The sequence below is a fragment of the Salmo trutta genome, chromosome 33 (assembly GCF_901001165.1).
Source record: "Salmo trutta chromosome 33, fSalTru1.1, whole genome shotgun sequence".
Lineage (NCBI taxonomy): Eukaryota > Metazoa > Chordata > Actinopteri > Salmoniformes > Salmonidae > Salmo > Salmo trutta.
Genome location: NC_042989.1, coordinates 13,033,468 through 13,047,224, shown reverse-complemented (window position 1 = coordinate 13,047,224; position 13,757 = coordinate 13,033,468). Strand labels below are relative to the sequence as shown.

At 42.6% G+C, this 13,757-nt stretch overlaps 1 protein-coding gene across 2 annotated transcripts in view; it reads right to left on the bottom strand.

The window, feature by feature from the left end:
• The window catches only part of slc24a4a (solute carrier family 24 member 4a), a 74,433-nt gene extending 60,957 nt beyond the window's left edge, over positions 1-13,476 (bottom strand). For both annotated transcript variants that reach the window (XM_029729837.1, XM_029729838.1), the window contains exons 1-2: positions 12,680-13,476; positions 7,510-7,623 (exon numbers count right to left, since the gene is read on the bottom strand). In XM_029729837.1, the coding sequence (XP_029585697.1) occupies positions 7,510-7,623; positions 12,680-12,842 (277 nt within the window). In that variant the 5' untranslated portion in view covers positions 12,843-13,476. The remainder of the gene's footprint in view (positions 1-7,509; positions 7,624-12,679) is intronic.
• Positions 13,477-13,757: the final 281 nt, after the last annotated feature.

Below are 13,757 nucleotides of genomic sequence, written 5' to 3'. Positions count from 1 at the left end.
TTTTTGTTGTTATTCTGTCTCTCACTGTTCAAATAAACCTACCATTAAATTTATAGACTAATCATTTCTTTGTAAGTTGGCAAACATACAAAATCAGCAGGGGATCAAATACTTTCCCCCCCCCCACTGTAATAACACACAGGAATACGAGCCTTAGGTCATTAATATGGTCAAATCCGGAAACTATCATTTCAAAAACAAAACGTTTATTTTTTCAGTGAAATACGGAACCGTTCCGTATTTTACCTAACGGGTGGCATCCGTAAATATAAATATTGCTGTTACATTGCACGACCTTCAATGTTATGTCATAATTATGTACAATTCTGGCAAATTAATTACGGTCTTCGTTAGGAAGAAATGGTCTTCACACAGTTTGCAACGAGCCAGGCGGCCCAAACTGCTGCACTTACCCTGACTCTGCTTGCACAGAACGCAAGAGAAGTGACACAATTTCCCTAGTTAAAACAAATTCATGTTAGCAAGCAATATTAACTAAATATGCAGGTTGTCACAGTTGTCATAAGGATTGGACCAAAACGCAGCGGGAATATGTATACTCATCTTCTTTTTATTTTGAAGAAGGAGAAACAACTAAATACGTATACAAAAAAAGAGCAAAACAGTCCTGTCAGGTGCAACAAACACTAAACAAGGAACAACTACCTACAAATCCCATAGAAAAACACCCCTCTTAAATAGGACCTTCATTTAGAAGCAACGAGGAGCAGCTGCTTCCAATTGAAGGTCCACCCAATAAACATCACATAGAAATAGACATACTAGAACTAACATAGAAATAGACTAACAAAGAACATTTCCCAACAAACCCTGAAACACTCTAAACAAACACCCCTCTTAAATATGAACATAGCCCAACAAACCCCGAAACACTCTAAACAAACACCCCCTGCTACGTCCTGACCAAACTACAATAACAAATAACCCCTTATACTGGTCAGGACGTGACACAGGTTTAAAAATATATACTTGTGTATTGATTTTAAGAAAGGCATTGATGTTTATGGTTATGTACACATTGGTGCAACGACAGTGCTTTTTTCGCGAATGCGCATGTTAAATCACCGATTTGGCGAAGTAGGCTGTGATTCAATGATAAATTAACAGGCACCGCATCGATTATATGCAACGCAGGACAAGCTAGATAAACTAGTAATATCCTCAACCATTTGTAGTTAACTAGTGATTATGTTAAGATGTTAAGCTTTTTATAAGATAAGTTTAATGCTAGCTAGCACCTTACCTTGGCTTCTTGCTGCACATTTGCATAACAGGTAGTCAGCCTGCCACGCAGTCTCCTCGTGGAGTGCAATTTAATCGGTCGACCTCTACTATAAACAGACCAAACTCATCTTGTCTCCTCTTACTTTCTTTGGTTTCTGTGAAAAAACAAACATGGCAGCTCGCAGAAACTACCCATCGTCGGATTACTTTCCATTTCTAGAAAGTGTTTTACTCAATTATTTAGATCAACGGTGAGCTCACCAGTGTTGTGATTAATTATAAATAGTAATTGCTCTTAGCTAATTCATATTGTAGTTAATGTCAGCCGAGAGTTATAAAACTATGACCGCTTGTGCGCTAGGACAAATGTAGCCTACATTTTCCGGTTTGGATGATTGTGTTATGCTGTAGCTACTTCTGTGAATGTCTGAACATTGCATCCAAAAATAAACTGCTCAAATTCTGAACATAACTTTGTAAAGACTGTGTTTGTACAAAATGTTTCTGAAAAAAACAGTGTGGCCAGCTCAAATGCTGATTGTTGCGTCATACCGAAACTGGACGTTCTAAATAAGCGTTCTAATCACACCGGTTTGTTCATACGCTACAGGGACCACTGTAGAATTGGTTTGATCATACGCTACAGGGACCACTGTAGAATGGGTTTGATCATACGCTACAGGGACCACTGTAGAATGGGTTTGTTCGTACACTACAGGGACCACTGTAGAATTGGTTTGATCATACGCTACAGGGACCACTGTAGAATTGGTTTGATCATACGCTACAGGGACCACTGTAGAATGGGTTTGATCGTATGCTACAGGGACCACTGTAGAATGGGTTTGATCGTACGCTACAGGGACCACTGTAGAATGGGTTTGTTCATACGCTACAGGGACCACTGTAGAATTGGTTTGATCATACGCTACAGGGACCACTGTAGAATTGGTTTGATCATACGCTACAGGGACCACTGTAGAATGGGTTTGATCGTATGCTACAGGGACCACTGTAGAATGGGTTTGATCGTACGCTACAGGGACCACTGTAGAATGGGTTTGTTCATACGCTACAGGGACCACTGTAGAATTGGTTTGATCATACGCTACAGGGACCACTGTAGAATTGGTTTGATCATACGCTACAGGGACCACTGTAGAATGGGTTTGATCGTATGCTACAGGGACCACTGTAGAATGGGTTTGATCGTACGCTACAGGGACCACTGTAGAATGGGTTTGTTCATACGCTACAGGGACCACTGTAGAATGGGTTTGATCATACGCTACAGGGACCACTGTAGAATTGGTTTGATCATACGCTACAGGGACCACTGTAGAATGGGTTTGATCATACGCTACAGGGACCACTGTAGAATGGGTTTGATCGTACGCTACAGGGACCACTGTAGAATGGGTTTGATCGTACGCTACAGGGACCACTGTAGAATGGGTTTGATCGTACGCTACAGGGACCACTGTAGAATGGGTTTGATCATACGCTACAGGGACCACTGTAGAATGGGTTTGATCATACGCTACAGGGACCACTGTAGAATGGGTTTGTTCGTACACTACAGGGACCACTGTAGAATGGGTTTGATCATACGCTACAGGGACCACTGTAGAATGGGTTTGTTCATACGCTACAGGGACCACTGTAGAATGGGTTTGATCATACGCTACAGGGACCACTGTAGAATGGGTTTGATCATACGCTACAGGGACCACTGTAGAATGGGTTTGATCATACGCTACAGGGACCACTGTAGAATGGGTTTGATCGTACGCTACAGGGACCACTGTAGAATGGGTTTGATCATACGCTACAGGGACCACTGTAGAATGGGTTTGATCGTACGCTACAGGGACCACTGTAGAATTGGTTTGATCATACGCTACAGGGACCACTGTAGAATGGGTTTGATCATACGCTACAGGGACCACTGTAGAATGGGTTTGATCATACGCTACAGGGACCACTGTAGAATGGGTTTGATCGTACGCTACAGGGACCACTGTAGAATGGGTTTGATCATACGCTACAGGGACCACTGTAGAATGGGTTTGATCGTACGCTACAGGGACCACTGTAGAATGGGTTTGATCATACGCTACAGGGACCACTGTAGAATGGGTTTGATCGTACGCTACAGGGACCACTGTAGAATTGGTTTGATCATACGCTACAGGGACCACTGTAGAATGGGTTTGATCGTACGCTACAGGGACCACTGTAGAATGGGTTTGATCATACGCTACAGGGACCACTGTAGAATGGGTTTGTTCGTACGCTACAGGGACCACTGTAGAATGGGTTTGATCGTACGCTACAGGGACCACTGTAGAATTGGTTTGATCATACGCTACAGGGACCAATGTAGAATGGGTTTGATCGTATGCTACAGGGACCACTGTAGAATGGGTTTGATCGTACGCTACAGGGACCACTGTAGAATGGGTTTGATCGTACGCTACAGGGACCACTGTAGAATTGGTTTGATCATACGCTACAGGGACCACTGTAGAATGGGTTTGATCATACGCTACAGGGACCACTGTAGAATGGGTTTGATCATACGCTACAGGGACCACTGTAGAATGGGTTTGATCGTACGCTACAGGGACCACTGTAGAATGGGTTTGATCGTACGCTACAGGGACCACTGTAGAATGGGTTTGATCATACGCTACAGGGACCACTGTAGAATTGGTTTGATCGTATGCTACAGGGACCACTGTAGAATGGGTTTGATCATACGCTACAGGGACCACTGTAGAATGGGTTTGATCATACGCTACAGGGACCACTGTAGAATGGGTTTGATCATACGCTACAGGGACCACTGTAGAATGGGTTTGATCATATGCTACAGGGACCACTGTAGAATGGGTTTGATCATACGCTACAGGGACCACTGTAGAATGGGTTTGATCGTACGCTACAGGGACCACTGTAGAATGGGTTTGATCATACGCTACAGGGACCACTGTAGAATGGGTTTGATCATACGCTACAGGGACCACTGTAGAATGGGTTTGATCATACGCTACAGGGACCACTGTAGAATGGGTTTGATCATACGCTACAGGGACCACTGTAGAACTGTAGAATGATCACACCCATGTGTTGGTATGAGTGAAGACGTTAAAGTCCCAAGCGACAATAAATGCGCCATCAGGATATGCTGTTTCTAGTTTGCACAAAGTCCAGTGTAGTTCCTTGAGAGCCGTCGGCTTGAGGGGGAAAATACACGGCCATGACGATAACCTGACGATAACCGATGACCGAAGAGAATTCTTTATCTTATTTGGGTTTACACTATATGATAGTCTGTGATGCTTCCCCTCCTTCTTACTGTAGCAAGGGAATGCTTTGATGTTGATTCGAAATTAGGACAATTAATGTTTAGCATTTCCCTCAAGATTCATACTGCACATTATGACCACCTACTTATTGTAATTAAATATTTCCTAAGTGTGGCATTTGAATTACATTAAGAAAATACATGGTTGAAGAAAACATTTTTCATATCTTTCATATCTACTTGAGTCATCACAGTATGTACAGTAGACTACAGTAGTAGAAGAATAATGTATTGGACGAAGACCTTATCAGTCAAAACCACTCAAAAACCCAAGAGGGATTTCACACACTTCTAACCGTCTCCAAACTAGCACTGTGATAGCTACAATGACCTCTAGTTGACCTTCAGCTCAGTCGGCTGCCTTCAGCTCCCTCTCTCTTTCTCCCCCTCTCTCTATCTGTCTCTCCCTTCATCTTTCTCCCTTCCACACTCACTATCTCCCTCTTTCTCTCTCTCTCTCTCCCACTCTCCCATTTTTTTTTCTCCTCTCTCTTTCCCTCCCTGCCCTCGTACTGTACGGTACACTACAGATCTCACCACCACACTGGCACATACCATAGACATACACACCAGTCCATGTGTCACACACACTCAGATTTGCGGAGAGCTATCAGTGGAGAAGCCCTTTGCTGGGTCCTGACAAGGCCATACAGTTCACTGCTGATCCAGACTGTCTGACAGCTGCGTGTGTGTTGCGTGTGAGCGTGCGCGTGCACGTGTGCGTGCGTCACTCTCACAAAGACTCTGCTTGTCAGCACTAAAGTCGAGAGGAGTTGGGGCCAACTGTGAGTGAGGCAAGGTTGAACTATGGGAGGGGGGAAAACTATGGACATAAGAGGGAAAGCTAGGAGAGAGGGCACACTGTGACAGCAGTGCAAACTACTGCAGTATGAGGCATTCTGAATGTATCTGCTTCATCAACTGAACTGGCCAGATGTGTTTTACTCTATTCTGAATCCATCCACTATTTCCAGTGAGTTCAGTCAGCACAGTGAGTTCATTCAGCAGTCAGGGGTTAGGTGCTCTGCCTTGATGTTTGCAATTAATCTGCTGCATAACCATATGGGCGGCAGGTAGCCTAGTGGTTAGAGCGTTGGGCAAGTAACCAAAAGGTTGCTAGATCAAATCCTCGAGCAGGTAAAAATCTGTCATTCTGCCCCTGAACAAGGCAGTTAACCCACTGTTCCTAGGCTGTCATTGTAAATAAGAATTTGTTCTTGGGGCCTCCTGGGTGGTGCAGTGGTCTAAGGCACTGCATTGCAGTGCTTGCTGTGCCACCAGAGGCTCTGGGTTTGAGACCAGGCTCTGTTGCAGCTGGCTGCAACCTGGGAGGGTTTGGCCCGGCAGGGATATCCTTGTCTCATTGAGCACTAGTGACTCCTGTGGTGGGCCGGGTGCAGTGCATGCTGACCAGGTTGCCAGGTGTATGGTGTTTCCTCCGACACATTGGTTCGGCTGGCTTCCGGGTTGTATGTGCATTGTGTCAAGAAGCAGTGCGGCTAGGTTGGGTTGTGTTTCGGAGGACGCATGGCTCTCGACCTTCGCCTCTCCTGAGTTCGTACGGGAGTTGCAGCGATGAGGCAAGACTGTAACTACTACCAATTTGATACTGTAAAAAAAAAATGATTTTGTTCTTAACTGACTTGCCTAGTTAAATAAAGGTGTGCCCTGCTGTTCAAAACACAAAGGATGACAATGTGTATGTCAACAGGCTAGGCAGTGTGAACAGATTTGAGCAGCTAAAATACAACTTGCTTTTTCGGTTAATGATGACTGGAAGGATTAAGAAGCATGTTATCCCATTTGAACATCAGCCTTTCAAATAAATGTACTGTGTGTCTGTGGGTTTCGGGGTCCTCTAAGGTTTGTGTTTGTCCCTGCTATTGTGAGAAGCAGTCGGTCAGTCGATACTGTATCGTGGTGTAAAAATAGCACATCCGCTTCTATTAATAAACAGCACATCCAAGGTCCTATCAGGAAGCTGACTATCAGCACCATTCTGGTGGCTGTACTGATGCTGAAGGTTGTGTATAGAATCAATATCAACACATAAGTGTGTCAACAACAAAAAACTATGATAAATCAATACCCCCCCCCCCAAAGAAACCATCAGTAGAATACTCTTCATTGAAAATAGGAAAGATTTCATGATGCCACAGTTAGTGCTGCCATGATATTATTATTTGTTATGCTCATAATTTTGGGTTTGCATGCTGTCAGGTTTCAGTTCTCTGCTCTCTTTCTCTGTCTTTCTCTCTCTCTCTCGCCCACATAGTGGACCTTTACAGTTCGTTCCTGTGCCTCCAACACCAACTCATCTCATTCGTCATCCAGCTGGAGGCTGCACCCACCCACCTGGACACCAAGGTTGCCCTCATTTGCAAATCTCATCTGCAGAAATTACAGTAGGAAAAACTGCTGCTCTTATAAAGAACAAATATAACAACTAGAGAACTAGTAGATATAGTGAAACATCTACGGCAACCAATCCCTTCCCATCTCACCCCAGCTGTTCTGTCTCTGACTGACTCAGAGCATGTGTAGGCTGTAGGAGGCATGTATGCTGTGCCATTGTATAACACACTGTGAAGAGCTTTCCTATTAAGTCTTCCCAAGCTGCAGGAGCTGGCTGGCTGTGCTGGCTGGACAGGTTCAGGGACAAATGCTGCACATAGCTCTGTGCAGGTACTGTATAATGGATACAACATGTCTCTAGGCCTAATTAGGGTACACTACAACCCTACCCGGCTCTGTGCAGGTTTAGGGTGGAGGGTTAGGTTACAGGTTTAAGGTACCGGTTATAGGGTACACTACCTACAGTACCAAGGTATGTGTAGGTTTAAGGTAGGGTTAGGGTACAGGTTTAGGGTACATGTTTAGGATTCACTACCTACCTGGCTCTGTGCAGTTCTTATCCAGTGTGTCATTGTCTCCGTCCACGGCCATCAGCCTGCGTCCCAGACGGTTTGTTGTGTCAGCCAGCCCCTGCTCCAGGACCAGACCATGTCCTATGTTCGAGTTAGAAAAGAGTTACATTTATTTAAGTGTCACTCCACAATGATACAATAATACAAAATACTGATTTTCTTTCAACCACATTGTGGACCACTCAAATGTAGTTTTATGGCACTAAAAACAATCACGGTCAAACACGGAGTAGTCCCCCCCATCATGGCATGGACTCCGCAAGGTGTCAAAAGCGTTCCACAGGGACACTTACGTCTGTAGTCTTGCCCATTTACTCTCTGAATGGCACACATACACAATCCATGTTTCAATTGTCTCAAGGCTTAAAAATCCTTCTTTAACCTGTCTCCTCCCCTTCATCTACACTGATTTGATGTGGATTTAACAACTGACATCAATAAGAGTTCATAGCTTTCACCTCAATTCACCTGGTCAGTCTATGTCATGGAAAGAGCAGGTGTTCATAATGTTTGTACACTCAGTGTATAACAAACTACATCATCTATACACATGTATATATAAACAAAAACGTCAAAAAAGTACAGTGGATAAAAGGACAATTAGACAGTTAAAAAGAAACGTCTCAGTGGGAGGATTAGATGGCAGGCTTTGGCGCAGGCATTTACATTATTGTTATCTGATAGAATTCACATAATTTGTTATTTTCATCAGACCATTAACATTTTGATTTTGGTTGGACAGCTGACAAAAAAGATCATCCCTAATTTAGTTGTATAACCCACAGTAAAGCACTGCATGAGCTTCAGTTTCAACGGAACCATCTTTACAAAATGTACATGCACGTTTATCCAGGGAAATATTTGTGTATCGTCTCAATAGCAAGAGGGACCACTGTTGCTGTGACTGTATAGACACCACTCCGGCATTCACTCCACATCAAAATGTATATTGCTTGGATAAAACAGTACATCAGGAAAGAAACAGGCAGTGAACATGCATTGAAACACTGGGCTTTGCATCTCAAATCCTTATATAGCGAACTACTTTTGACCAGAGCCCTATTGGATATAGCTGCCATTTGGCTTTGCATGTGGTGACTCGGTCACAGGAATAAAAGGTCCAATGTTGATTAAACCAACAAGCTGAAAAAGCGGCGGTCGGATATTCAGCACCATTGAAGCAAGACAGTGATAGAATCGAAATTTGGAAGTTCAGCACCACATGAGAGTGGACAGCGACCGTCTCAGGTGCAGCCACTCTCCACTGGGAGAATCCTTGGAAATGAATCTAGGTCTGACCAGGAAGTCAAAAGCCTGGAATGTAGTTAGGACTAACCAATGCTATAAGGGTGGCAGTCTATATTTATTTTATTGTGGCTTATCAAACCTATCAACATGTAAATAGACGGATGTGACTGAATATAATGGGACTCATTTGTAAGTAAAACAAGCCTGATTATAACAGACAAGACAGTGCTGTCTCCAGCCCTAACAGTTGCTCATCTGTGGTGACGTATTTTACATCCTTTTACGTATGATATCATGTTTGTTATAATCCCTTAAGCTCCTTGTTATTCTAATACAATTAGGGAACTCTGCGACATGTTTTATCCAAACAGATGATGTTCAAATTGACAATGCCATGTCAGAGGTTTTTTTTCAATAGCTTTGGTGCAATTTTCACAAGTATATGGTGAATTTTCACAAGGCAATTGTTTCAAAACTCGAAGCACATTTTCAATTGACTAAGTACAACACACAATTCACTTTTTCACCGCACTTAGCGTTTCATCTAAAAAGACATGTTTCACATTGCAATACATGTTCATATAAAGTAATTGCTTTTCACAATCCAATACTCACATTACTTTTGATATGATTGTCTTCTCATTTGTTAAAATACATTTTACTATTACGTAATCCGACCGCTGTTATTCGATAATCACTTAACCGTTTGGTAAACCTATAGATTTGAAACTGGTTTGTCCATAATAGATTTTGAGAACTATGCCCTAATTCATGAAAATGTACGTTTGTAAAGTATAAACATATAAAGTATGACATATACTGTAATGTACTATTATGATGATAACTATTTCGATTTTACTTCACAGTATGTTTGAAAAAATGTGATCATATATGTACTATATGTAAAAAATGCGTCCCCTACACAGTAATCATGTATCCAAAATGATGTTCCTTTTTGATGGGGGAGGTTCCCACTGCTTTACTAAAATGACATCAGCCAATGCAGTACTGTAATACATGCCATTTACGTAGCAGACACTTTTATCCAAAATGACAACAGTGTGTCTATACATCTTGGTAGGTAACCCCAGTGGGAAACAAACCCACAACTCTGGTGTTGCTTGTGCCATGCTCTTACTAACTGAGCCACAGAGAACCACGACAATACAATACTGTAGAATACAATACATGATTACAATACAGGTAGAAGGTGTATTGCCATCGCCATGAGCATGCCATCTTCCTTCAGGCCATGAATGAGGCATGTAATGACATCAATCCAGACCTACTGTATGTCAGGTTTGAATTCACCATTCCAAAAGGTTTTTCCCTAGGTGTATGAACAATGAGGATATTTACTGCGATGTCAATGAGAACCAATGGTCAAATGTTCAAGACAGGCTTGATGCAAACTAGTGCCCGCTAAACATAATTTTTCTTTAATTCATTGAATGTGTTTCATTTGATTACAGTACATCTATGTTGTAATGATATCTGGTTGATATATATTTTTTTTGCATCAATGATTGTGAAAGATGACTTCAATGATTACACCTTTGATCACACATGGGTTAGAAATGATGGAAATTACATTTTCTGTAAATGTTGCTGAGAATTGGAAGGGTATTGCCTAATGTGAAAACAGTGTAATGCGCTGTAATTTACACTACTGTAACATATTACATTCAAAAGACAATTTTGAAACATGTATCTTGCATTACTATTGGATTAACTGGTTGTTAAAATATCATTGTGTTAAAAAATCTATGTTCTCATGGTATTTCACAGTAAACTTATATTTTTGATCAATGATTGTGTGGTGAAAGATGTCTCGAAACAGCACGAATGCACAACAAAAGGTTTTGAATATCAGCCTTGCTGCATTACAAGTGTTACCTGTTTGGAGTTTTGTACTAAGAGTTTTGAAAATTCACCAGATACTTGTGAAAATAGCACCAAAGCGATTGAAAAAAAAGCGGTATGTTCAAACAGGGACAACAGACTACATGTATCTTTAATGGCATGATATAAACCGGTCTAATGATACAGAGAGCTGAGCCCTAAGGCAAGTGGGTAAACTGAAATGGTGGCCTAGGGGAGAATTTACAAAACAGCCCTGGGACTTATTGTGTGTGCCTGTGTGTGTGTGTGTCTGTCTGTGTGTGTGTGTGTGTGTGTGTGTGTGTGTGTGTGTGTGTGTGTGTGTGTGTGCGTGCGTGCGTGCGTGCGTGCGTGCGTGCGTGCGTGCATGGACATGTGTGTGTCTAGAGAAAGTTACAGAGATGAACATATTTCAGGACTCAGAAGTCCACTGTATGTGTGTGTAGAGAAAGTTACGGAGATGAACATATTTCAGGACTCAGAAGTCAACTGTATGTGTGTGGTTCGTTAAAGCTCCACATACCAGTTGTGAACTAATCTGGTCTGGAGACGTGAGGGATAATTCATATCAAAGGCAAGCCAGCATCAAATATGAACAGTTTCAGAAATACATGCCCTCATACTTTTTGTGCAGTCTGGAGTTGCCAGTTGCTAGTTGCCAGTTTACAAGTGATTCCCCCATATTGGTGGAAGAAAACGATTTATTTGACTTGTCCTGTAATAAATTGCTGATTCAAATCCCAGTCCTGACCGTTCCCCTCTCCCCATCTTTCAATTGTTTTCAATTGTTTACGTAATTTTGTAACATTGATGTAACAACTTCCTCAGGGATCAAGATCAACAGAGTAACACTTTGACAGCTGAGTGACCTCTCCTGAAACAATAATTCAAGGTCTGGTCATAGTTCATACATTTTGTGTCCAGGCGCATAAATGTATAGATTTAGGTTTAATGGGTCATTTTTGTTCAGCTCTTACACATCATTTATGGCACCAAAAGGATAAAAGTACAGTCATGTTCTGTACAAAAAAAGAACAGGTTTTGTGATATTGACGTATGTTGTTGTTCTCTGTCTCTTCAGTCTTCAGAGAGAGATGTAGCACAGTTCAATTAACACAGCGAGGTCATTTTCTGGCTGTACTGGTTGAAACCGACGTGGTTGTCCACAAACCCACGCAGCGGGCGCGCAACCCTTTCTACCTCCAGCGCCCCCAATAACTCCCCCTGGCCACCGCGACAGAGACAGCAACATGTCCCAAAAAAATCAATAGAAAACGAAAACAAACATGTTTTGGGCGTCTTAAAGAAGTGGATATTTGGTGTTAATCATGAGTGATTGACAATGACCTGTGACTCACATTATATTCTAGAACATATTGCCTACGTTTTGCATAGGCCGATACTGCGGCACATTGCCGTAAACTTCATGCACGAACATACGATACACACACACACACACACACACTCACACACACCCTGCGATTACCTATCCACGTGAGTCAGTCAGGCCATTTATAGGCTATAGCCTATACGTCCCCTATTTGGCTGCCAATATCTGAGTTTTCCAGATACAGGTGGAGTAAACAAATTCTACAAACAGAATAGACATGTGTGCTGCCTGCCTGCCTGGCCAGTTGAAATCCTGAGCGCTGTAATCTCGTTCCGCCTACATCTTTTTTCTTTTTGGGGGAATGTAAGTAAACACGCACGCCACAAATACAAATCTCCATCCCGAACCATGTGTATTATTACAGCGTCCCACTATGCCGAGTTTCTAGTGGATTGATCAGAGGCAGGCAAGCAGACCTTCACATACATCATTTTAAAAAGCAGTGTCATAGATGTATTAGTTACGGGATATGTGTTGTACACCAACGCAGTGCATGCCAAACGTGCACAATCACAACATTGAATTCATTTTTAGTTCCACATAATCCCGTAATTATAATTTCTCCCCGGGCAACCCTGGGATGCCTCGGCTCTCAGTCTCTTCTCGTAGCCTACTCACCTGTTTTTGTGAGCAGGGCGGACATGCACCACGTCAAAGATAGAATACTGCAGATAAAACAGACTTGAACGAAAAGCATCTGTCTCCTCTTGCGAACTTTGAAGATTTTAGCTATGACGCTCTTTTTCGACATGGTGCAGTTCTGCTCAGGTAACGGCTCCATGACTGTACAGTATGCGGGGACAGCGGGCAACGTGCTCGTCCTCCTCCCTCTCCCTGCAGATAGTGACCCACTCAGCGCCGTGCCGCAGATTGTTCGGACAGCAGGAATCGCCCGAGTATCGTTTCACACAACGAAGGTTCAGGATGCCGTCCCTGTTTCAAATGACGGAAGGGCAGATCCTCGACAGAGGCAGCAGAGCGAACAGCTCGCATGTGTCTATGAAAGCCGCTTGTGAGAATTGTGTCCTGGCGAAAATGCTGTTGTAGTTTAATCAGAATAAATTAGGCTACACAGTCTGCAAATGTTCCGTTATTATAGGATATAGGCCTAAGGAGGCGAAAGACAATATGTTTATAATCAAAATACCACTATTTGTCAAGCAGCCTAAAGCATCTTCAAAAGCCACCGACAGCACCTTTATGTGTCCCGTGTGTACACTACAACATAAGGTAGATTTAGTGGCGTTGAAAATAGGTCATTCTCCGATATTGTTCCATTTGCTTGATATTGTCTCCCTCTCCCACAAATACTCGGGGGCGAAAACATTTTCTGCTAAAATATTAGCTAATCTCACACTTTCATCGCGCCACAGAGCTCACTCCCCCACATGCAGCTGCAACTTCTACATGTGAGTGATGCTTGACACGTGACACACGGCAGCGAACGACCTCTCTCCCCCATGGTACCACCATGCTGGCTGGCTGCCTGTACAGTGCATTCGGAAAGTATTCAGACCCCTTCCCCTTTTCCACATTTTGTTACGTTACAGCCTTATTCTAACATGGATAAAAAAAAATATTTCATGAATCTACACACAATACTCCATGACAAAGCGAAAACAGATTTTTGTAAATGTATTATAAAAAATAACAATGAATACCTTATTTACATAACTATTCAGACCCTTTGCTATGA